Source organism: Heptranchias perlo, chromosome 1, assembly GCF_035084215.1.
Source record: "Heptranchias perlo isolate sHepPer1 chromosome 1, sHepPer1.hap1, whole genome shotgun sequence".
NCBI lineage: Eukaryota > Metazoa > Chordata > Chondrichthyes > Hexanchiformes > Hexanchidae > Heptranchias > Heptranchias perlo.
Genome location: NC_090325.1, coordinates 4827986 through 4854306, shown reverse-complemented (window position 1 = coordinate 4854306; position 26321 = coordinate 4827986). Strand labels below are relative to the sequence as shown.

General features: G+C 47.1%; 1 protein-coding gene across 1 annotated transcript in view; it reads left to right on the top strand.

The window, feature by feature from the left end:
• LOC137312708 (sideroflexin-5-like) overlaps nucleotides 1-26321 on the top strand; it is a 187535-nt gene that overhangs the window by 117554 nt on the left and 43660 nt on the right. The window contains exon 12 of the mRNA XM_067979205.1: nucleotides 4008-4093. Within this exon, the coding sequence (XP_067835306.1) occupies nucleotides 4008-4093 (86 nt within the window). The remainder of the gene's footprint in view (nucleotides 1-4007; nucleotides 4094-26321) is intronic.

The window sequence follows — 26321 nt, the reverse complement described above, 5'->3', positions numbered from 1 at the left end:
CTCAGACAGCTCCCTTGTGATATTACTGGCTGCTGTGAGAAGCAGGAGGGAGTTGTTATACCCAGTTAACAGGAGGAAGCTGCTTCTGCCACCAAGGAGGCGTGGCTGGAGGTGGCAGAACAGGTCAGCAACAGGAGCACGGTGCCCAGGTCTTGGCAGCAGTGCAGGAAGCGATTTAATGACGTTATCAGGTCAGGAAAAGTGAGTACAGTTACTGATTCACCTACATCCTATGCTGCACAGCACCCCCCTTATCACTCTGTCTTGCCAAGCCTACTCCATCACGTCATTCCTCACACCCACCTAAGTCTCATCATCAACTTACCTTCACTTTCAGTGCACTTCCTCGCCTCCCCATTTGTGAACCCACCACTCCTACTCACCCCAATCCTGATCCAATGTCATGAATCTGACTGATAGTCACCCTCTGATGCATCACTTTCATGGGCAGCCTCACCCAAAGCAATGCATCCATCGGCTGACCCCGTCACCCTCACTCACTCACACATCTGTGCTTTCTCCCCTTGTAGTGGAAGAGAGCGCAAAATGCACAGGAGAGGAGTCGGACTGTGGGGGGGGGGGACCACCACAAAAAGTGGCCTTGACAGAGGCTGAGGAGGAGGCCTTGAAGCTCAGCCAGACGCAGGAATGCCTGGCCGTCGGGGATACCGAGACTGGCACCCCGCAAACGTCTGGTAACAGAACTTTAACATCCCTCACACAACATGAATTGATGTTATCAATGATTGACCTCTTGCACACCTCAGTATGCTCATTGCAACATCACTTCTACGATGATTCTTAATGCTGCTGTATGTTCTCTTCCAGGGCCTTCAAGGAGTGCTGAACAAGTGGACGACATAGATGAAGGAGATTCCTCAGAGAAGCTCCACGCCTCTGAGGGCGCACTGTCACATTGTAGCGAGCCATGCACCAGCGCAGATACTCACACTTTGGTGGGTACTATTAGAGAGGTAGTTGGGTTGTCACCTGGTGAGTCACCACACACAAGTGAGCACGAGCAGACACTGGTGGCAGGGCCAGCGGTGGAGAGTCTGCATCGGTGGCCGCACTCCTCTCCAAGCTTTGCTCAGCTGGACACAGATGCTGAACCCGGAGGCCATCCTTGAAAAAGAGAATGATCGAGGTACAGATGCACCTTTGCGACATACTGGAAGACTTGCCATGCTTCGTCTCCACATTAGCGCACAGGATGGAGGAGTCCACCTCCAGCATTAGTGGACTGGTGGTGCAGGTAAGTGTGGGAATGTCTGCAGTGGAGAGAATGGCAACCTCCATGGCGCTTCAAGCATGGCTCACAAACAAGTCCAAGGCCCTGACAACGGCCGTTCGGACTCAGGGTGAACAACATTCTGCCGCCTTAAGCAGGCTGCCAGATACGTTAGTAGTGGCCTTACAAGGCATCACATATGTCCTCCAAGCTGTTGTCCAGCAGAGTGGTAGGAGTGATGTGGCCCTGGCCCAGGAGAGGGATGATGGCCAAAGGGGACATGGAAGTGGAGACTCCACTCAAGGCGCAAATCCGTTGCCCCCCCCCCCCACCCTCAACCGGCACTCGCAATGTTGTCTCCTCTTCAGATGGCCGAGTCTGCCCCTGAACAGGTGCAGGTGGAGCCGTCTTTGGTGGGACCATCAGGGGCTCCAAAACCCTGCGGGCGTAGGCCCAGAGCATCTCAGCTGTCAGGGCAGGGACCTGAGCAACTTTCCACTACCTCTGCTGAAGCCACAAAGGACACACTCTGTAGAAGTAGTAGGAAGAGGAAGGCTAAGGTTTTGTGATCACTACGGGAATGCATAAGGGTGTCTGTCGCAATGTTATGTTTCTCATTTATAATTGTTTTTTCTTCCCTGCACATTAAATGTTGTCATTTTTACCACCACTGTCACGTCTTGACCATTCTTGAGTCCCTTTTGTGAAAGCTCCCTTGCATGTCCCTGATCATGAACAATGAGACTCGATGCCACCCATTGGGCATGTTTACAATGGGTGTATGTGTGGTTGTAGGACTGTTTTATGCAAACGGAGGGGAAGGTCTGGGAGGAGGGCTGGTATTGGTGGGGGTGCTCGTTTCAGGTGGTCTGAGTACTTGACTATCTTTACTTTGCAGATCTCCTTATGAGAATCTATCAAATATGAGTGACTCCCTGGCATTACCAGCAGCCAGGTGTGCCGATGGTTTGCCCATCATCCTCCTCCTCCTCCTCATCCTTGTCATCTCCAATGTTGATGGCAGATGTGGATGGTCCATGAGCGCAAGGGACCTCATCCACCGGTAACCCTCTCTGTTGAGCGATGTTGTGCAGGACGCAACATGCAACTATTATTCAACACACCTTCGCCAGAGCGTACTGAGGGGCTCCCCCAGATCGATCCAGGCACCTAAAGCACATCTTGAGCATTCCTATGGCTTGAACTATGACAGACCTGGTGGTGATGTGACTGTCGTTGGTGGGGTTTCTCAGAGGTGTCATGAGCCACGTCTGCAGGGGATATCCCTTGTCTCCAAGGAGCCAGCCCTTCAGTCTGTTTTGTGCGTGAAAGAGGGCGTGGACTCGCGCAAAATGAAGGAACCATGGCAGCTGCCAGGGAATTTGGCACAGACCTGTAGAAACTTCTTCCGGTGGTCGGAAACCAGCTGCGCATTGATAGAGTGATAGATATCCCTTTTGGTTTATGAATAGTCCTGGCTCATGTGCAGGTCCTCAGATTGCTATGTGTGTGCAATCAATTGTGCCCTGTACCCAGGGAAACCCTCTGCCCTCTCAGTCTGGCTGATGTCATTGCAGGGGAGGCAAACAAGCCATCCGTCACCTGTTGTGTACACTTATGTGCAGATGACTGAGAGACCCTGGTGATGTCACCGGTGGCGCCCTGAAAGGATCCGGAGGCGAAGAAACTGAGGGCAGTGGTGACTTTAACTGCGACGGGCAATGCGTGGCCACCAAGCCCAGTCAGGAGCAGCTCTGCATGAAGGAGCTACCACCTGGCCACTCAGTCTGAGCCTTCGTGGGCACTGCTCCTCACAGAGGTCCAGGAATCTCGGTCTCTGCCTGTAGACCCTCTCACTTGCGTAGTGCCTCCTGCGACCTCAGCCCCTCCGCTAGTCCCCTCTCTGCTCTTCTGCAGGTCCTTGTGGTGCACCTGCAGATCCCAGAACTGCACACCGTGCCTGCCGCGGATGGTGATGTGCCTTCTCCTCAGATATACTGCTCAGTACGTCCATTGCACCCCGCCATCCTGATGGTGTCAGTTTGAGGGGGTCCAAAATGTAGGTAACTTTGTCTGAACACAAGAATTCTGAGTGTGACCAAAGAAATCTTAGTCTAAACACAAAGAACTCCCAGCCAAAGGTTTGTCTGAGAGAACCGATTGCCCTCCTGCAAAAACTTACCTTTTCTTCACGTGTCAATCACTGGTTTAAAGATCCATATGGGTGCTGGCTGCAACACACCTCCGTTTCCATGGCATCTTTCAGAGGCCACAGGAGACACGTTAAGGGAAAGTTAAAATCGTTTGTCTGGCTGAATACACAAAAATGTAATCCCCTTAACTGCTTCAACGGTATTAATTGGACCTTTAAATATCGGCGACTTCCAGGTTTCAGAAGCGCGCACGCACCCAGATGCATCTGGGTCAAACCCAGAAGTCGTTGGGTTGGAGCCGGGATTCAGTCCCGCTCCCAAAACCAACAATTTTCACTGCCCACCCGCCCCCAACCCACCTGTTCTTGGGGGTTAAAATTTATCCCCAGGTGCCTGAAATGAGCAGGTGTTCTTTCCTCAGCACTAATGCCCCTTCACATAATTCACTACTACCTCAAAATTGGAAGGGGAAAACAACCAGGAGTGTGAATTTTATATCAGTAAAAGAATCATGTAAAACCTGCATTGTCAGCAGGTCAGATCCCAGCAAGATTCAGGGGGAGTCTGGGTATGGTGACGAGATTTAAATATATTTACTAGAATTGAGTTTGTGTTTTTCGCAGGCACTGATGGAGACTGCCGTGTCTAGAATTGTCCTCCCTATCCCTATTCTGGTGCTTCCCCCGATTATTATGTCGCTGCTGGAGAAGTAAGTGTTGATGTCGTTTCTCGTTGTTCTTTTGATTCTCTCTCCGCTTCTCTTCCGCGGGGGGGGGGGCGCTGACTCCTGCCGGAGTTCCGCTCCCTCGGGTGCCCACCGGTACATCACGTGTTGGTCTAGGTTGTGGGCGGCAATTTCCCCGGAGCTGCGCCTGCTCCATCAGGTTCAGCTGCCTTACCCTTCGCGATCTCAATACCGTTGGCTTGGAATTCCGCGCGTAAACGTGGTTTCCAGCGAGGTTACGGCGGCAGAGAGGGAGCAGATCCCAGGAAAATTCGAAGCCAGTGATATTCGACTGTGGAGGGCATCACAGCTGAGCTCGATGCTGCCCTACCAGTTGTCAATGCAAGCATTCGTTGCTGATCCAACAGAATGATACCGCGGCTTAAAGGGTTAAATTATGAGGACAGGTTGCATAGACTTGGTTTGTATTCCTTTGAGTTTAGAACATTGAGGGGTGATCTAATCAAGGTGTTTAAAATGATAAAGGGATTTGATAGGGTGGACACAGAGAAACTACTTCCACTGGTGGGGGAAATCCAGAACAGTTGGACACAATCTTAAAATTAGAGCTGGGCCTTTCATGAGTGAAATCAGGAAGCATTTTTTCACACACAGGGTGCTAGAAATCTGGAATTCTTTCCCTAAAAGGCAGTGAATGTTGGGGCTCAATTGAAATTTTCAAGACGAAGAACGATTTCTCCAGTTTACCCAGTCTTGTCGCTTAAATCCTTTGATGCCTGGGATCAGCCTTGTGGTTCTTCTCTGAATGACCCTCATGGCCTAAGTTATTCTCGATGTGGAGATGCCGGTGATGGACTGGGGTTGACAATTGTAAACAATTTTACAACACCAAGTTATCGTGCAACGATTTTTATTTGAAATCTACAAGCTTTCGGAGGCTTCCTCCTTCCTCAGGTAAATGTAAAGAGCTCCTTGAAGCCTACGCATTTATACATATAGAACAATACATGGTGTTTACAGACTGCCCCTGCAAGTGCCCGTTGCCAAGGCAATCACCGTGTTCAGACAGAGAAGTGTCACCTACAGAACCCCCGAATACACATTCAACAAAAAAACAAACAGGAAAAAAAACAGAGAGAGAGGCAAAAACATCCGGAAGGCAGAGAAAGCCAGAAATGACCCATTATATTAAAAACAGATAGCTTTTGTTCGCTGGTGGGGTAACGTGTAGCGTGACATGAACCCAAGATCTCGGTTGAGGCCGTCCTCATGGGTGCGGAACTTGGCTATCAATTTCTGCTCAACGATTTTGCGTTGTCGTGTGTCTCGAAGGCCGCCTTGGAGAACGCTTACCCGAAGATCGGTGGCTGAATGTCCCTGACTGCTGAAGTGTTCCCCGACTGGGAGGGAACCCTCCTGTCTGGCGATTGTTGCGCGGTGTCCGTTCATCCGTTGTCGCAGTGTCTGCATGGTCTCGCCAATGTACCATGCTCCGGGGCATTCTTTTCTGTAGCGTATGAGGTAGACAACGTTGGCCGAGTCACAGGAGTATGAACCATGCACCTGGTGGGTGGTGTCCTCTCGTGTGATGGTGGTATCTGTGTCGATGATCTGGCATGTCTTGCAGCGGTTACCGTGGCAGGGTTGTGTGGTGTCGTGGACGCTGTTCTCCTGAAAGCTGGGTAATTTGCTGCGAACGATAGTCTGTTTGAGGTTGGGTGGCTGTTTAAAGGCGAGTAGTGGAGGTGTGGGGAAGGCCATAGCGAGGTGTTCGTCGTCATTGATGACATGTTGAAGGCTGCGGAGAACATGGCGTAGTTTCTCCGCTCCGGGGAAGTACTGGACGACGAAGGGTACTCTGTTGGTTGCGTCCCGTGTTAGTCTTCTGAGGAGGTCTATGCGATTTTTCGCTGTGGCCCGTCGGAACTGTCGAGCGTCATGTCCCGTTCTTACCAGGGCATCTTTCAGAGTCTGTAGGTGTCCATCCCGTTCCTCCTCGTCTGAGCAGATCCTGTGTATTCGCAGGGCCTGTCCATAGGGGATGGCCTCTTTGATGTGGTTAGGGTGGAAGCTGGAAAAGTGGAGCATCGTGAGGTTGTCCGTGGGCTTGCGGTAGAGTGAGGTGCTGAGGTGCCCGTCTTTGATGGAGATTCGTGTGTCCAAGAAAGAAACTGATTCTGAGGAGTAGTCCATGGTGAGCTTGATGGTGGGATGGAACTTGTTGATGTTATCGTGTAGTCTCTTTAGTGATTCCTTGCCGTGGGTCCATAGAAAGAAAATGTCGTCGCTGTATCTGGTGTATAGTGTTGGTTGGAGGTCCTGTGCAGTGAAGAAGTCCTGCTCGAACTTGTGCATGAAAATGTTGGCGTATTGGGGTGCAAATTTGGTCCCCATGGCTGTTCCGTGTGTTTGGGTAAAGAACTGGTTATTGAAGGTGAAGACATTGTGATCCAGGATGAAGCGGATGAGTTGTAGGATGGCGTCTGGAGATTGGCTGTTGTTGGTGTTGAGTATTGATGCTGTTGCAGCGATGCTGTCATCGTGGGGGATACTGGTGTAGAGTGCCGAGACGTCCATCGTGGTGAGAAGTGTTCCTGGTTCAACTGGTCTGTGGGTGCTGAGTTTTTGTAGGAAGTCTGTAGTGTCGCGACAGAAGCTGGGGGTTCCCTGTACGATGGGTTTCAGGATGCCCTCGATGTATCCAGAGAGGTTCTCACACAGGGTTCCGTTGCCTGATACGATAGGACGTCCGGGTGTGTTGGCTTTGTGTATCTTTGGGAGGCAGTAGAAGTCTCCCATGCAGGGAGTACGTGGGATGAGAGTGCGTAGGATGCTTTGAAGGTCTGGATCGAAGGTCTTGATCAGTTTGTTGAGCTGGTGGGTGTGTTCTTTGGTCGGATCTGCGGGTAACCGTCTGTAGTGTTCCTGGTTGTCCAGTTGTCGGTATGCTTCTTTGCAATAGTCCGTTCTGTTCTGTATGACGATGGCTCCTCCTTTGTCTGCTGGTTTGATGACGATGTTGCGGTTGGTCTTGAGAGCTTTGATGGCATTGCGTTGTGCTCGGGTGACATTCTGGACTGTCTTCTGAGTGCGCCTGATGAATCTGGCATTGACGCATTTCCTGACAGCTTGAGCATACATGTCAAGCTGAGGGCAGCGACCCTCCGGAGGAGTCCAGTTTGACTCTTTATTCTCCTCTGTCTTGGTGACCAAAACTAATTGCCTGCAATGTCCATGGAGCATCTCCCGCCAAAACTTCGGCAGAAGATCGGTGGAACCCTCAAAGTAACGGCTAAACACAGCCGTTTACACCGTTTCCCCAGGAGATCTCACCGACATGACAGCGGAGGATTGGGAATTCTCCCCCAGTATTCAAGGCTCCCCGGTCCCTTAAGATAGTCGAGCCTCAAAGGAGGCTACAGATTGGTAGGATTTTTTTTCTCAGCGATTGATATATGTGATGTTCAAATCCCTCCAAAGCCTCGCCCCTCCCCATCTCTGTAACTTCCTCCAGCCCTTCAACCCTCCGAGATCTCTGCGCTCCTCCAAATCTAGCCTCTTGCACATCCCCGATTTCCTTCGCCCCTCCATTGGCAGCCGTGCCTTCAGCTGTCCAGGCCCTAAGCTCTGGAATTCCCACCCTAAACTTCTCTGCCTCTCTACCTCTCTTCCCCTCCTTTAAGACGCTGCTTAAAACCTACCTCTTTGACCAGGCTTTTGGTCACCTGTCCAAATAGTGCTTTATGTGGCTCGGTGTCAGTTTTTGTCTGATAACGCTCCTGTGAAGCGCCTCGAGACGTTTTACTATGTTAAAGGCAAGTTGTTGTTGACTGTTAATGCTAATTTTTTTTAATATCCATTCTTGGGATGTGGGCATCACCCATCCCTAGTTCATATCATAGAATCATAGAAGTTACAACATGGAAACAGGCCCTTCGGCCCAACATGTCCATGTCGCCCAGTTTATACCACTAAGCTAGTCCCAATTTCCTGCACTTGGCCCATATCCCTCTATACCCATCTTACCCATGTAACTGTCCAAATGCTTTTTAAAAGACAAAATTGTACCCGCCTCTACTACTGCCTCTGGCAGCTCGTTCCAGACACTCACCACCCTTTGAGTGAAAAAATTGCCCCTCTGGACCCTTCCACATCGTTCACCTGAGGAAGGAGGTAACCTCTGAAAGCTTGTGAATTTAAAATAAAATTGCTGGACTATAACTTGGTGTTGTAAAATTGTTTACAACTTTTACTGATACCAGCTTTTTATTTCCAGATTTTTTTTTTAACTGAATTCAAATTCTGCCATGGTAAGATTTGAATTCTCATTCTCTAGATTATTAGTCAAGGCCTCTGGATTACTGGTCCAGTAACATAACTACTACACCACCGTACCCAATAGGCTCCTTCACTGAGCGCCTTCAAAATAAAGATACTCTGGCAGGAAAGGAAAGTGAAAATTATAAGGTTGGATGGAGGCCGAGGTGATTAATTTATGGAACGCTGTGGTATGTTATTCAGTAGGTGGCAAGAGTATTTGGAGCAAATCTGGCTTTTTGGAAATTACACCTCATTTAAAACACCTTCCTCAGTAACTTCTGGATTGAGTTAGTTGGGGGCGATAATAATGAAGTTGTACTTGGTACGTTGAAGGGAATGGCCTCCACGGGCTGAATGAGTTTTGCCCATTCATTATTTGATGTTTTATAACTCTCTTTAAATATAAACTCACTGAGAGCTGCCATAATGGTGATAAATTTAGAAGTCCCCAGCATGTTCTCCGCATCAGACAGCTTTCACTTGCTAATAAACACCTCAACCTGCAGCTCGGCTGTTTGTTTAGCACATGGAAGTGAATTAGAGGCGCAAACGTAAACGTACCTCGCCCACGAAAATACCCCTCAGCTAAATGTCATGTTGCACTGGCGCACTTCACCCTTCAACACGCCACTTGCCAATTTACAATAGAGTCACAAACTAATTCGCAAGTCATCTGTTCACACGTACAGACGCGCAGTCCCAGTCGAGGGGATTGAGAAAAGTTCACACAGCCATAACTATTTACTATAGTAAAGGGTTCAAGTGCCAAGGAACACGAGCTTAAAAAAAAAAGGAATGTAAGAGTAAGGAAGGAGGTCGGGCAGAATGCAAAGGGGAATCGAGTTGTGGATAAAGTTACCAGAGAAGGACATTGGAGCAGACAGTGTAAATGGGATCAAGAGACAGTGGCCCTGAATTTCCTCAAGCATTCTCCCGATGTCCTCTGCACCAGTTCTCCGGGAGTTCTGCCGATCTCGTACCAAAGTTATGGCAGGAGATTGGGCGGAAATTCAGGGCCAGTTAGATGCATTTCTGGAGAGAGTAGGGATTGAGGGATATAGTGAGAAGGTGGGTAGGTGAGGTTGATATGTAACAAAAGACTTGTTAGGACCCTAATGATCTTCTTCTGTTTCAAAGAATTGCCCTGTTCTAATTTCCACTGCAATTGAACTTTTGTTTTTAGTTCATCTCCCTCTTTTTAAATGTTTTTCTTCCTGCTGTGCCTCACTGCTGGAATGAAACTTAGTTTGATTCAGTATCAAAGGTGTAATGATTAAGTATCACTTAATCATTACACCCGTGTATACATAGTCCTGATATCACTCTATCTTTAGGTGTTAGCCTTAGCTCTGAGGTAGCAATCTCGCCTCTGAGTCAGAAATTCGTGGGTTCAAGTCCAACTCCAGAGTCTTGAGCACATAATCCAGTGCAGTACCGAGGGAATGCTGCATTGTCGGAGGTGCCATCTTTCAGATGAGACGTTAAACCGAGGCCCCGTCTATCCTCTCGGGTGAATATAAAGGATCCCGTGGCTCTATTTTGAAGGAGAGCTGGGGAGTTCTCCCCGGTATCATGGCCAATATTTATCCCTCAACCAGCACCAAAAACAACACGTTATTTGATCATTTATCTAATTGCTATTCGTGGAACCTTCCTGTACATAAATTGGCTGTTGTGTTTCCCTATATTACAACAGTGACTACATTTCAAAAGTACTTAACGACTGAGAAGTGCTTTAGGGTATTCTGAGGACATGAAAGGTGCCATATACAAGTTCTACCTTTCTTTACTTCCTAGCAAACAAAGCTGTTGTCAATTTAGTACTAATTGTCCCTAAATTATCCAACATTGGATGTTGGAAACAGAAAAATGCCATACTGGTGCAGTTTGGAACTCTCTTCCGATGCACATTGTTGAGACAGAGTAGAGGGACATATACACTGCATCTAACTCGTGCTGAATCCTTAATCAGGCAGTATAGATGGAACTTTACTCTGTACCTCTCCAACCACTCTCCGTTTCAACCCCTCCAGTCTAGCTCCATCCCCACCATAGCCTCAAGACAACACTGGTCAGTTGCAAACAATTGCAAACTAACAACTTTCCTCATCCTCCTGAACTTGTCCAAGTGTTTCAACACTGTTAAGCATTCCTTCCCGCTCCACTGCCTCTTCTTCTCGGTCCACTTTCATGGCACTGCTATATTGTGGCTCCATTCTTACCTGTCCCAATGCAGCTACTAAATCTCCTCCAAAGATTTCTCCTGCCAAACTCACACGGACACCTCTGGTGTACCTAATTCTCCATTCAGCCCCTCTGCTTCCTTACGCTGTGTCTCAATGACATCATCTGCAAACATATATTAGATGACGTCCACCCACGATTCCATTTTTAAAATTTATTCTGGGGATATGGGCGTCGCTGGCAAGACCAGCATTTATTGTCCGTCCCCAGTTGCCCCGAGAGGTGGTGGTGGGCCTTCCTTCTGAAAGCAGTTTGATACAACTAAGGGGCTTGCTAGGCCACTTCAGAGTCAACCACGTTAGTGTGGGACTGGAGTCACATATAGGCAGGTTTCCTTTCCTAAATGACATTAGTGAACCTAAAGGACATTAGTTGGGTTTTTACAACAATCCAACAGCTTCATGGTCACTTTTACTGATACCGCCTTTTTTGAAAACTGAATTCAAATTGCCACGGTGGGATTTGAACTCGCTTTTATTTGGGATTATTAGTCCAATATCACAACCACTACGCGACCAATGCCATGAGTAATATCAGGCTGTCTGTCTGACTGCCTGGCAGACACCATGCCTTGGATGAGGCACAACTTTCTCCAGCTAAACATTGACAAAACACAAGCCATCCTCTTTTGGCTCCTGCCAGAAACTTCACACCTCAGATGCCGATTCCATTTCTCATCCCAGCTGCTCACTCAGACTGAACCCACAGCAGCACAGCCTCGATATCCTGCTCAATCCAGAGTTGAGCTTCGAATGTTATATTCAGTCAACAACAACAACTTGCATTTGTATAGCCCCATGAATGTAGCAAAACTTCCCAAGGCGCTTTACAGGAGCTTTATCTGAGAAACATTTGACACCTCGAGCCACATGAGGAGATATTAGGACAGGTGACCAAAAGCTTGGTCAAAGAGGTAGGTTTTAAGCAGTACCTTAGAGGCAGGGAGGTTTAGGGATGGAATTCCAGACCTTAGGGCCTAGGCAGCTGAAGTCACGGCTGCCAATGGAGGGGCGAATGAAATCAGGAAATCACAAAAGGCCAGATTTGGATGAATGCAGAGTTCTCGAAGGGTTGTAGGGCTGGAGGAGGTGACAGAGATAGGGAGGGTCGAGGCTATGCAGGGATTTGAACACAAGGATGAGAATTTTAAAATCGAGGTGTTTTTATTGCCAAACTGTTTACTTCCACATCAGGAGCATCTTCTACTCATGTCTTACCCCACTTCGTACAGCTGCTAAAACTCTCATCCACACCTTTATCACCTCTGTACTTGATTTCGCCCATGCTCTTCCTTCTGGCTCCACTTTAAACAATCTCCAGCTTACCCAAAAAGTCACAACCTGTATCCTACCCAAATGCCCATTAACCCTGTCCTTGCAGGCCTCCATTAGCTCCCAATCCCCCAACATAATCCTCTGCCCGGCCTTCAAATACCTCCATGGCTTCACTACACCCTCATTCTGCAATTTTAGGAACAAAGGAACAGGAGTAGGCCATTCAGCTCCTCGTGCCTGCTCCGCCATTTGATAAGATCATGGCTGATCTGTGATCTAACTCCATATACCTCCCTTAATACCTTTGGTTGCCAAAAAGCTATCTATCTCACATTTAAATTTAGCAATTGAGCTAGTATCAATTGCCATTTGCGGAAGAGAGTTCCAAATTTCTACCACCCTTTGCATGTAGAAATGTTTTCTAATCTCACTCCTGAAAGGTCTGGCTCTAATTTTTAGACTGTGCCCCCTACTCCTAGAATCCCCAACCAGCGGAAATAGTTTCTCTCTATCCACCCTATCTGTTCTTCTTAATATCTTATAAACTTCGATCATATCACCCCTTAACCTTCTAAACTCCAGAGAATACAACCCCAATTTGTGCAATCTCTCCTCGTAACTTAACCCTTGAAGTCCAGGTATCATTCTAGTAAACCTACGCTGCACTCCCTCCAAGGCCAATATGTCCTTCCGAAGGTGCGGTGCCCAGAACTGCTCACAGTACTCCAGGTGCGGTCTAACCAGGGTTTTGTATAGCTGCAGCATAACTTCTGCCCCCTTGTACTCCAGTCCTCTCGATATAAAGGCCAGCATTCCATTAGCCTTATTGATTATTTTCTGCACCTGTTCATGACACTTCAATGATCTATGAACCTGAACCCCTAAGTCCCTTTGGACATCCACTGTTTTTAACTTTTTACCATTTAGAAAGTACCCTGTTCTATCCTTTTTTGATCCAAAGTGGATGACCTCACATTTGTCTCCATTGAATTCCATTTGCCACAGTTTTGCCCATTCACCTAATCTATCAATATCGCTTTGTAATTTTATGTTTTCATCTACACTGCTTACAATGCCACCAATCTTTGTGTCATCGGCAAACTTAGATATGAGACTTTCTATGCCTTCATCTAAGTCGTTAATAAATATTGTGAATAATTGAGGCCCCAAAACAGATCCCTGCGGGACTCCACTAATCACATCCTGCCAATGTGAGTACCTACCCATTATCCCTACTCTCTGTCGCCTTTCGCTCAGCCAACTTCCTAACCAAGTCCGTACTTTTCCCTCGATTTCATGGGCTTCTAACTTAGCTAACACTCTAGTGCAATCACATCTTTCCTGTAATGTGACCAGAACTGTACGCAGTACTCAAGCTGTGGCCTATCTCGCGTTTGATACAGTTCTAGCGTAACCTTCCTGCTCTTATATTCTCTTACCCAGCACTAACTTCTCTCACCTGGATAAGCATAAAAATTCACCCAAAGAAATATTTTTTTTTAACTAAAAGGAAATTATGATCAAGGTGTTACAACAGAAAGTGGATTCACTAATCTGATAGCTCGTATAAGGTTACACAGCCTAAACTGTGCCTGTTTTGAAAACATGAATCCTTTCAAGTGGAACAGGTTAAAATGTTGAGAGTTTTTCTTTTTATAGTAATGAACATGTTTATTGATGCAACTTAGCAGTGAACACCTTGCAAGTGTTTACGGTGATAACATATCCGAGCTGGTATGGTCACGCTAAAGACTTATTAACTAAGCTGGGTTTGTGTTAATGAGCTCCATAATGACTTGTTCAACAGTCACCTGTTTATTTCATTTGACCTCATTCTAATAATTGAAATTAATCTCAGCGTGCTAATTCTATTCTACCAAAATAGCATTTGGGCGTACATATTAGGGGTGTTGATAGAGTTCATAGGGAGAAACTGTTTCCACTGGCAGGAGAGTCGGTAACCGAGGACACAGATTGAACGTAATTGGTAAAAGAACCAGAGGGGAGATGAGGAGAATTTTTTTTACACAGTGAGTTGTAATGATCTGGAATGCACTACCTGAAAGGGTGGTGGAAGCAGATTCAATAGTAACTTTCAAAAGGGAATTGGATAAATACTTGAAAATTTACAGGGCTAAGGGGAAAGAGGAGGGGGAGTGGGACTAAGTGGGTAGCTCTTTCAAAGAGCCAGCACAGGAATGATGGGCTGAATGGCCTCCTCCTGTGCTGTAAGAGTCTATGATATTGACCCCATTCGGCCCCTCGAGCCTGCTCTGCTATTCAATAAGATCATGGCTGATCTGATTTTTACCTCAATTCCACTTTCCCGCCTTTTCCCCATATCCTTTGACGCCCCTGCTGATCAAAAATTTGTCTAACTCAGCCTTGAATGTATTTAGTGACTCAGCCTCCACAGCTTCTTGGGGTAAAGAATTCCAAAGATTCACGACCCTCTGGGAGAAGAAATTCCTCCTCATTTCTTTCTTGAGACTATGACCCCTAGTTTCAGATTCCCCCATGAGGGGTAACATCTTCTCAGCATCTACCCTATCGAGTCCCCTCAGAATCTTGTATGTTTCAATAAGGTCTCCTCTCATTCTTCTAAACTCCATGTGGTCTCACCAGCACCCTGTACAGTCGTAGCATGACATCCCTGCTTTTATACTCCATCCCCCTAGAAATAAAGGCCAATATTCCGTTTGCCTTCCGGATTACCTGCTGCACCTGTATGTTGACTTTTTGTGTTTCATGTACGAGGACACCCAGATCCCTCTGTACCGCAGCATTTTGTAGTATTTCTCCATTCAAATAATATTTTGCTTTTTTATTTTTCCTCCCAAAGTGGATGACTTCACATTTTCCCACATTACATTTCATCTGCCAAATTTTTGCCCGATCACTTAACCTGTCAATATCCCTTAGCAGACACTTTGTGTCCTCATCGCAACTTGCTTTTCCACCTATCTTTGTATCATCAGCAAATTTGGCCACAAGACACTCTGTTCCCTCTTCCAAGTTATTGATATATATTGTAAATAGTTGAGGCCCCAGCACTGATCCCTGCGGCACCCCACTAGTTACAGATTGCCATTTTGAAAATGACCGTTTTATCCCGACTCTTTGTTTTCTGTTGGTTAGCCAATCCTCTATCCATGCCAGTATATTACCCCCAACACCATGAGCTCTTATCTTGTGCAGTAATCTTTTATGTGGCACCTTATCGAATGTCTTTTGGAAATCCAAATATACTGCATCCATTAGTTCCCCTTTATCCACCCTGCCCGTTACTTCCTCAAAGAACTCTTAACAAATTTGTCAGACACGATTTCCCCTTCATAAAACCATGTTGACTCTCCTTGATTGTATTATGAGTCTCCAAATGTCCTGCTACTACTTCTTTAATAATGGATTCTAGCATTTTCCCAATGACAGATGTTAGGCTAACTGGTCTATAGTTACCTGCTTTCTGTCTCACTCCCTTCTTGAATAGGGGTGTTACATTTGCGGTTTTCCAATCCGCTGGGACCTTTCCAGGGAGAATGTTCCCGATGGCTGGGGAGTCCAGAACCAGGGGTCAGAGTCTCAGGATACGGGGTATGCCATTTAGAACCGAGATGAGGAGAAATTTCTTCACTCAGAGGGTGGTGAACCTGTGGAATTCTCTACCACCGAAGGCAGTGGAGGCCAAGTCATTAGATGTATTCAAGAAGGAGATAGATATATTTCTAAATGCTGAAGGGATCAAGGGATATGGGGAAAAAGTGGGAACAGAGTACTGAGTTCGACGATCAGCCATGATCATTTTGAATGGCAGAGCAGGCCCAAAGGGCCGAATGGCCTACTCTTGCTCCTATTTTCTATGTTTCTATGCTTCTATGCAATCTAGTGACTTCTGGAAGGTTACAACCAGTGCATCCACTATCTCTGTAGCCATTTCCTTTAAGACCCTCGGATGCAAGCCATCAGGTCCAGGGGACTTGTCAGCCTTTAGACCCATTAGTTTACCTAGTATTTCTTCTCTAGTGATAGAGATTGTTTTTAGTTCCTCCCTCCCCTTTGCCCCTTGATTTTCTACTATTATTGATATATTATTCGTGTCTTCTACTGTGAAGACAGATAAAAAATATCTGTTCAATTCCTCTACCATTTCCTTGTTTTCTATTATTATTTCCCCAGTCTCATCCTCTAAGGGACCAATGTTTACTTTAGCTACTCTCTTCCTTTTTATATACTTGTGGAAGCTTTTACTGTCAGTTTTTATATTTCTTGTTAGTTTACTCTCATAATTTATTTTCTCCCTCTTTATTATTCTTTTAGTCATCCTTTGCTGGTTTTTAAAGTTTTCCCAATCTTCAGGCTTACCAGTAATCTTTGCTTGTTGTATGCTTTTTCTTTTAACCTGATACCATCCTTTACTTCCTCAGTTAGCTATGGTTGGTTCACCCTTTTTGTGGAGTCTTTCCTCCTCACAGGGATATATTTTTGTTGTGAGTCATAAAATATCTTTTTAAATGTTTGCCACTGCTTATCCACCATCATACCATCTAATCTATTTACCCAGTCCACTTTAGCCAATTCTGCCCTCATTCCTTTACCATTGCCCTTATTTAAGTTTAATGCGGTAGTTCTGGACCCAAGATCTTCGCTCTGAAACTGGATGTGAAATTCTATCATGTTATGATCACTGCTTCCCAAGGGATCCTTTACTTTGAGATCATTAATTAATCCTGTTTCATTACCCATTACCAGATCCAAAATGGCCTGTTCCCTGGTTGGTTCCCCAACGTATTGGTCTAAGAAACAGTCCCTAATACACTTTATGAACTCCTCCTCAGGGCTATTTTTGCCAATTTGATTAGTCCAATCTATATGAAAGTTAAAATCGCCCATGATTATTGCATTACCTTTTTTACAAGCCCCCCTTATTTCCTGATTAATATTTTGCCCTACAGTGTAGCTACTGTTAGGGGGCCTATATACTACTCCCACCAGTGATTTCTTTCCCTTGCTATTTCTTACCTCCACCCAAATTGATTCGACATCTTGATCTTCTGGGCCAAGATCATTTCTCACTATTATACCGATTTCATCCTTTATTAACAGAGCTACCCCACCACCTTTACCTTTTTTCCCATCCTTCCGAAATGTTAAATAACCCTGAATATTTAGCTCCCAACCTTGGTCACCTTGCAACCACGTCTCTGTAATGGCCACGAGAACATACCCACTTGTTTCTATTTGTGCCGTCAATTCATCTATCTTATTACGAATGCTGCGCGCATTCAGATAAAGAACCTTTAATTTTGTCTTTTTACCATTCTTTCCAACCCCGGCCCCATTTGGTAGTGGACTCTTATGTTTGTACGCTCTGCCCCTTCCTGACACACTCTGTTTATCATTACCCCCATCACTTTCCTGTACTGATTCCTTGTCTTTTCTCTTTATCAATCCAAACTTCGCCCTGAGCCCTCCCGCCCCCCCCACTTATTTAGTTTAAAGCCTTCTCTACCGCCCTAATTATTCGGTTTGCCAGAACACTGGTCCCAGCATGGTTCAGGTGAAGCCCGTCCCAACGGAACAGCTCCCTCTTTCCCCAGTACTGGTGCCAGTGCCCCATGAATCGAAACCCACTTCTCCCAAACCAATCTTAGAACCACGCATTCATCCCTCTGATCTGATTTATCCTGTGCCAATTTGCTCATGGCTCAGGTAATAATCCAGAGATTATCACCTTTGTGGTTCTGCTTTTTAATTTAGTCCCTCGCTGCTCAAATTCCCTCAGCAGAACCTCTTTCTTAGTCCTACCTATGTCGTTGGTACCTACGTGGACCACGACAACTGGATCCTCCCCCTCCCACTCCAAGTTTCTCTCCAGCCCTGAGGCAATGTCCTTAACCCTGGCACCGGGTAGGCAACACTACCTTCGGGACTCTCGCTCTCGGCTGCAGAGAACAGTATCTATCCCTCTACTGTTGCCTACTACAACCACCTTCCTTTTTACTCCCCTCACTTGAGTGGCCCTCTGAACCACGGTGCCGTGGCCAGTTTGCTCATCCTCCCTGCAGTCCCTGCACTTGCAGCCCTTGTGGACAAGAACCTCGTATCTATTGGATAAGTGCAGAGGCCGAGGCTCCTGCAATGCTACCTCCTGGATCCCCGTACCTGCCTCACTTGCAGTCACACCCTCCTGTCCCTGACCACGTGCTAATTCGACAGTATTTAGTCTAAGGGGTGTGACTGCCTCCTGGATCAAAGTGTCCAGGTAACTTCTCCCTCCCTGATTGCCTCGCAATGTCTGCAGCTCGGACTCCAGCTGCTCAACTTGGAGCTGCAGTTCCTCGAGCTGCAGACAGTTACCGCAGATTTAGTCGCCCTGGACAAAACTGTCCAGTAGCTCCCACATATTGCAGCTGCAACACATCTCCTGCCCTGTCATAACGATTTTATTTATTTATTTAATTGATTAATTATTGACAGCAGTATACTGGGAACTGTACTCAAGGATTACCACCTTGCTAAGTGGGACAAACTAAGGACAAACTCAAACCAAAACTGGGGATCTTTGGAGTGCTGTGGGCCATCAACTGCAGCAGAATTGTATACTACTGCAATCTGTAACCACATGGCCCAGCACATCGCTCACTTCTCCACCATCAAGCCAGGACACCAACACTGATCAATGCGATGTGTAGAAGGGCAAGCCCGGAGCAACAACAAACAAATCTTAGACAGAGGTATAAACCTAGTGTAGATACCTGCATGCTAAGCACCAAAAGCAGCAGGCTATAGACAGAGCTAAATGGTCCCATAACCAATGGATCAGAGCAAAGCTGAGTAGTCCTATTACATCCAGTCAAGAATGATAGTGGACAACCAGGCAACTAACAATAGGAGACCATGAACATCCCCATCCTCAATCATGGTTGAGCCCAGTACAAGAATGCAGGAGACAAGCCCGAAATGTTTGCAAACTTTTTCATCCGCAAGTGCTGAGTGAGTGATCCCACTTGGAGTCTTCCTGAGCTCCCCACCATCATAAATACCAGTGCCCAGCCAATTTGGTTCACTCCACGTGACACGAAGAAGCAGTTGGGTGCACCGGACACAGCGAAGGCTTACTGACCCTGTTCCACTACAGCTACAACACTGGCATCTACCCGTCAATATGGAAAATTGCCCAGATATGTCCTGTCCACAAAAAGCAGGACAAATCCAATCCGGCCAATTACTGCCCCATCAGTCTACTGTCAATCATCAGCAAAGTGATGGAAGGTGTCGTCTGCAGTGCTATCAAGCGGCACTTACTCACCAATGACTTGCTCACCGAGGCTCAGTTTGGGTTCCACCAGGACCACTCGGATTCAGACCTCATTACAGCCTTGGCCCAAAAGAGCTGAATTCCAGAGGTGAGGTGAGAGTAACTGCCCTTGACGTCAAGGCAGCATTTGACCGAGTGTGGCCCTAGTAAAATTGAAGTCAATGGGAATCAGGGGGAAAACTCTCCAGTGGCTGGAGTCATACCTAGCACAAAGGAAGATGGTAGTGGTTGCTGCAGGAGTTCCTCAGGGCAGTGTCCTAGACCCAACAATCAGTGACCTTCCCTCCATCACAAGGTCAGAAATGGGGATGTTCGCTGATGATTGCACAGTGTTCAGTTCCATTCGCAACCCCTCAGATAATGAAGCAGTCCAAGCCCGCATGCAGCAAGACCTGGACAACATCCAGGCTTGGACTGATAAGTGGCAAGTAAGATTCGCGCCAGGTAAGTGCCAGGCAATGACCATCTCCAACAAGACAGTCCAACCACTTCCCCATGATATTCAACGGCATTACCATCACCGAATTCCCCACCATCAACATCTGGGGGTCACCATTGACCAGAAACTTAACTGGACCAGCCACATAAATACTGTGGCTACAAGAGCAGATCAGAGGCTGGGTATTCTGCGGCGTGTGACTCACCTCCTGACTCCCCAAAGCCTTTCCACCATCTACAAGGCACAAGTCAGGAGTGTGATGGAATACTCTCCACTTGCCTGGATGAGTGCAGCTCCAACAACAGTCAAGAAGCTCGACACCATCCAGGACAAAACAGCCCGCTTGATTGGCACCCCATCCACCACCCTAAACATTCACTCCCTCCACCACCGGCGCACCGTAGCTGCAGTGTGTACCATCCACAGGAGGTACTGCAGCGACTCGCCAAGGCTTCTTCGACAGCACCTCCTAAACCCGTGACCTCTACCACCTAGAAGGACAAGGGCAGCAGGCACATGGGAACAACACCACCTGCACGTTCCCCTCCAAGTCACACACCATCCCGACTTGGAAATATATCACTTTTCCTCCATCATCGCTGGGTCAAAATCCTGGAACCCCCTACCTAACAGCACTGTGGGAGAAACTTCACCACACGGACTGCAGTGGTTCAAGAAGGCGGCTCACCACCACCTTCTCGAGCAATTAGGGATGGGCAATAAATGCTGGCCTTGCCAGCGACGCCCACATCCTATGAACGAATAAAAGAAAACAACCAGGCTGTCGTGCTAAAGACCTGTGCACCAGAATTAGCTGCTTTCCTAGCCAGGCTGTGACACTTGCATGTACCCAACAATGTGGAAGATTGCCCAGTTTGCCTTATCCAGCAAAAACAGGATGAATCTAACCGGTCAATTACTACCCAACCAGCTTCCTCCCGGTAAAGTGGTGGAAGGAATCACCAATAGTGCCATCAAGACACACATACTTATCACCTACTCGCTGACACTCAGTTCAAGTTTTACCAGAACCACTCGGTTCCTGACCTCACCACAGCATTGTTCTAGACATCTGCTCAAGAGCTTAATGCCAGAGGAGATGTGAGAGTAGCTGCCCTCAACATCAAGGCAGCATTCAACCAAATCCGGCATCAAGGAGTACTAGGAACATTGAGGTCAGTGGTGGGCAAAAGGAAAAACCGCCAAATGCTGAAGTCATACCTGATGCAAAGAAGGTTGGTTGTGGTTGTCGGAGGCCGCTCACCACAGTTCCAGTGTATCGCAGCATGCATTCCTCAGGGAAGCATCCTTGACTTAACCATTTTCCGCTGCTTCATCAATCACCTTCCTCTGTTATAAGGTCAGGAGTGGAGCTGTTTTCTGATGATCCAACATTGTGCAGCCCCATTCACAACTCCTCCGATAATGAAGCTGCCCATGCCTGCCTCCTGCAGCACCTAGATATAACGTCCAGACTTTTTTTTTTATTAGTTCATGGGATGTGGACGTCGCTGGCATGGCCAGCATTTACTGCCCATCCCTAATTGCCCTTCAGAAGGTGATGGTGAGCCGCCTTCTTGAACCGCTGCAGTCTGTGTGGTGAAGGTCCTCCCACAGTGCTGTTTGGTAGGGTGTTCCAGGATTTTGACCCAGTGACGATGAAGGAACGTCGATATATTTCCAAGTCGGGATGGTGTGTGACTTGGAGGGGAACGTGCAGGTGATGGTGTTCCCATGTGCCTGCTGCCCATGACTTTCTAGGTGGTAGAGGTTGCAAGTTTGGGAGGGGCTGTCGAAGAAGCCTTGGCAAGTTGCTATAGTGCATCCTGTAGATGGTACACACTGCAGCCACGGTGCGCCAGTGGTGAAGGGTGTGAATGTTTGGGGTGGTGGATGGGATGCCAATCAAGCGGGCTGCTTTGCCCTGGATGGTGTCGAACTTCTTGAGTGTTGTTGGAGCTGCACTCATCCAGGCAAGTGGAGAGTATTCCATCACTCTCCTGACTTGTGCCTTGTAGATGGTGGAAAGGCTTTGGGGAGTCAGGAGGCGAGTCACTCGCTGCAGAATACCCAGCCTCTGACCTGCTGTTGTAGCCACACTATTTATGTGGCTGGTCCAGTTAAGTTTCTGGTCAGTGGTGACCCCCAGGATGTTGATGGCGGGGGATTCGGCGATGTTAATGCCAGTGAATGTCAAGGGCAGCTGGTTAGACTCTCTCTTGTTGGAGATGGTCATTGCCTGGCACATATCTGGCACGAATGTTACTTGCCACTTATCAGCCCAAGCCTGGATGATGTCCAGGTCTTGCTGCATGCGGGCACGGACTGCTTCATTATCTGAGGGGTTGTGAATGGAATTGAACACTGTGCAATCATCAGTGAACATCCCCATTTCTGACCTTATGATGGAAGGAAGGTCATTGATGAATAGGCTTGGGCTGACCAGTGGCAAACAACATTTGCGCCGCGTAAGTACCAGGTAATGGCCATCTCCAACAAGTTACAACCCAACCACCTCCCTCTGACCTCAATGACACAACCAATGGCCATGTTCCCCCCCCCCCCCTTTCAATGTCCTGGAAGTCACTGGATCAGCAATATCAACACTTGCGTACAAGAATAGGACAGAGAATGGGCATTCTGGAATGTGTAGCTCACCCCTCAAAGCCTTCCCATCTTCCACAAGGCTTAAGTCAGGGGTGTGATTGAATACTCACCACTTGACTGGTTGGGTGCAATATTGCCCCTTCCTCTCCTCACCCCCACCCCACTGGCACACCTTGGCTGCAGTATGCCCTATCCACAGAATACATTGCAGCAGCTCCCCAAGTTTACTTCAACAGCACCTCCCAATGACATCTACCACCAAGAAAGACAAGGACAGAAGTATCATGGAAACACCATCGCCTCCATGTTACCTTCCAATTCGCACCCCATCCTGACTTGCACATATATCACCATCCCTTCTTCAGCCCTGGGCCAAAACCCTGCAATTCCCTACCTGACACCATCGCAGAAGCACCATCATCACACGGACTACAGTGGTTCAAGAAGAAGGCTCAGCATCATCTTAGCGCAATGATGAGCAATAAATGAAGCCTTGCTAGCATCACCTACATCTTGTGAACAAAAACAAGAAAATATCTTCCAGGTCAAGCACACCACGTTAGATACAGAGTAAAGCTCCCTCTACACTGTCCCATCAAACACTCCCAGGACAGGTACAGGTCAGATGTCAGCCGTGGCTCTGTAGTAGCAACACTCATCTCTTAGTCAGAAGGTCGTGGGTTCAAATACTGTTCCAAAGATTTGAGCACATAATCCAGGCCGACACTCCAGTGCAGTACTAAGGAAGTCTTTCAGATGAGACGTTAAACCGAGGCCCCGTCTGCCCTCTCAGGTGAGCATAAAAGACCCCTTGGCACTATTAGGAGAGCTGGGGAGTTCTCCCCGGTGTCCCGGCCAATATTTATCCCTCAACCAACATCACTAAAAAACAGATTATCTGGTCATTGTCATGTTGTTGTTTGTGGGATCTTGCTGTGTGCATATTGGCTGCGTGTTTCCTACATTATAACAGTGACTACTCTTCACAAATATTTCATTGGCTATAAAGCTTTAGGACGTCCTGAGTTCATGAAAGACACTACATAAATGCAAGTTCTTTCTTCCTTTTAGATACAGAGTTAAGCTCCCTCCAAACATTCCTGCAAACATTTCCAGGTCATGTATAGCACAGATTAGACGCAGTTTAAAGCTCCCTCTATATTTCCCATCAAGAACGTCGAGGTCTGGTACAGCACGGTTTACTTACAGTGTAAAGCTCTCTTCACAGTGTTTCCAGAACCTGCCTCTCCAGTGCTCTTAAAACCTCCTCTGCCAGTGATCCCAGACCCTGGGATCCCCTCAACGAACTTCCAGAGCCTGAGACCCCACCTCAGTTCTCAGACCCCACTTCCCAGTGTTTCCAGCTCCCAGGGCTGCCCTGGGAAGTCAGTGCCCCTGGTAATGCTACTGGGCATAACACCCCTATCCTTACCAAAACTCCAACTCATCACGAGCAATGCTGCAGGAAAGTTTGCAGTATTATACAATAACACAATATGCATTACTTAGAATCATAGAATTGTTACAGCACAGAAGGAGGACATTCGGCCCATCGAGCCTGTGCCAGCTCTTTGTAAGAGCAATCCAGTTCGTCCCATTCCCCTGCTCTTCCCCTGTAGCCCTGCAAATTTTTTCCCTTCAAATTTTTATCCAATTCCTTTTTGAAAGCCACGATTGAATCTGGTTCCACCACCCTTTCAGGCAACACATTCCAGATCATAACCACTCGCTGCATAAAAAAGTTTTTCCTCATGTCGCCTTTGGTTCTTTTGCCAATCACCTTAAATCTGTGTCCCCTGGTTCTCGACCCTTCCGCCAATGGCAATGGTTTCTCTTTATTTCTCTTTATTTGCTTTATCTAAACCTGTCATGTTTTTGAACACTTCTATCAAATCTCCTCTCAACCTTCTCTGCTCTAAGGAGAACAACCCCAGCTTCTCCAGTCTATCCATGTAATTGAAGTCCCTCATCCCTGGAACCATTCTAGTAAATCTTTTCTGCACCTAAGGCCTTCACATCCTTCCTAAAGTGCGGTGCCCAGAATTGGACACAATACTCCAGTTGTGGCCGCACCAGTGTTTTATAAAGGTTCAACTTAACTTCCTTACTTTTGTACTCTATGCTTCTATTTACAAAGCCCAGGATTCCGTACGCTTTTTTAACTGCTTTCTCAACCTGTGCTGCCACCTTCAAAGATTTGTGTACATATACCCCCACGTCTCTCTGTTCCTGCACCCGCTTTGGAATTGTACCATTGAATTTATATTGCCTCTCCTCGATCTTCCTACCAAAATGAATCACTTCGCACTTCTCTGATATGATTTCAATGAATGGAACATCTCAGGTAGTGCAACCGTGACTGGCCGATAAGTGCAGCAGCCGGTCAAAGCTCCCCAGCAACCGCACGTACTCAGAAGATTGGCCCATTATATGTGTATTCTTGGTTATCATGCGCCTGTGTGTACTTCAAACTGACTGTTACCAATGATGACAGGCATGAGACATGAAAAGGGTATTTGGGATTTGATGTGAATCCATTTATATTTGGCTTTCCAGTAAAGCACGGCTTCCAATTAGCATGGGGAAGTGTATGTGTTAATTAGATGCTTAATCGTGGTAGAGCACCCTTAATTAGGACCTTCTGATGACTGGATTGTGACCTGGCCTGAGAGTATGACATGGTGGGAGTTCACACCTCATTTCTCTATCACTCATTACCTCAAATTGGTTCTGGCTTCGAACCAACACGAAGCTGGCGGGGCTGCAATTAAAAGGCTTCTTTTTTATCTCTCAGTAATTTAACGACAGCTTTTTTTTAACCTTTTTTTTCCTAATTTTCTCCCCTCTTCTTTCCTCCCCGAAAACCCTGACTATTGCTGGGGTGGGGTTCCATAGGAGTCGTCAGCCCCTCTGGTATCTCACCCGAGGTGTGTCTGAAGCCAGCCAGTGGGTGCAGGCAATCTATTGAACCATGGGTGGTAACACAGCTGAGCCCAATCTTGTCGTCACCTGAGGTCTGCATAGAAACAGGCCATTCAGGCCCTCGAGCCTGTTACATAGGAGCAGGAGTAGGACATACAGCCCCTTCAGTCTGTTACATAAAACAGGAATAGGCCATCTAGCCCCTTGAGTCTGTTACATAGGAACAGGAGGAGGTCATCCAGCCCTTCAAATCTGTTATGTAGGAGCAGGAGTAGGCCATTCAGCCCCTCAAGTATGTTAAGTAGGAACAGGAGGAGGCCATTCTGCCCCTTGAATCTGTTACATAGGAACAGGCGGAGGCCATTCAGCACCTCGAGCATATTACATAGGGACAGGAGGAGGACATTCAGCCCCTCGAGCCCACTCCTCCATTCGATTAGACCATGACTGATCTGTACCTCAACTCCATTGATTTGTCATTGTCCATATTCCTTGATACTCTATCCAACAAAAATCTGTCGATCTCAGTCTTAGGAATTTTAATTGATCTAGGGTCTGGGATCACTGACGGGGGTGGTTTCTCGGAGCACTGGAGAGGCATATTCTGGGAACACTGTAAAGAGAGTTTTACTCCGTATGTGACCCATGCTATACCTGCCCTGGGAGTGTTTGATGGTACAATGTAAAGGGAGCTTTACTCTGTACCTAACCCGTGCTGTATCTGCTCTGGGAATGTTTGATGGGACAGTGTAGAGGGAGCTTTACTCTGTATCTAACTCGTGCTGTATCTGCCCTGGGAGTGTTTGATGGGACAGTGTAGAGGGAGCTTTACTCTGTATCTAACTCGTGCTGTATCTGCCCTGGGAGTGTTTGATGGGACAGTGTAGAGGGAGCTTTACTCTGTATCTAACCCGTGCTGTACCTGCCCTGGGAGTGTTTGATGGGACAGTGTAGAGGGAGCTTTACTCTGTATCTAACTCGTGCTGTATCTGCTCTGGGAGTGTTTGATGGGACAGTGTAGAGAAATGATTTCTCTGAAGTTAGTAACAGAATCAGAGGGGCTAGGTGTAATACGGGTTGCTCTGTGTTGAAAGCAGTGACTGGTGAAGATTTGAAGGAACTTATTCT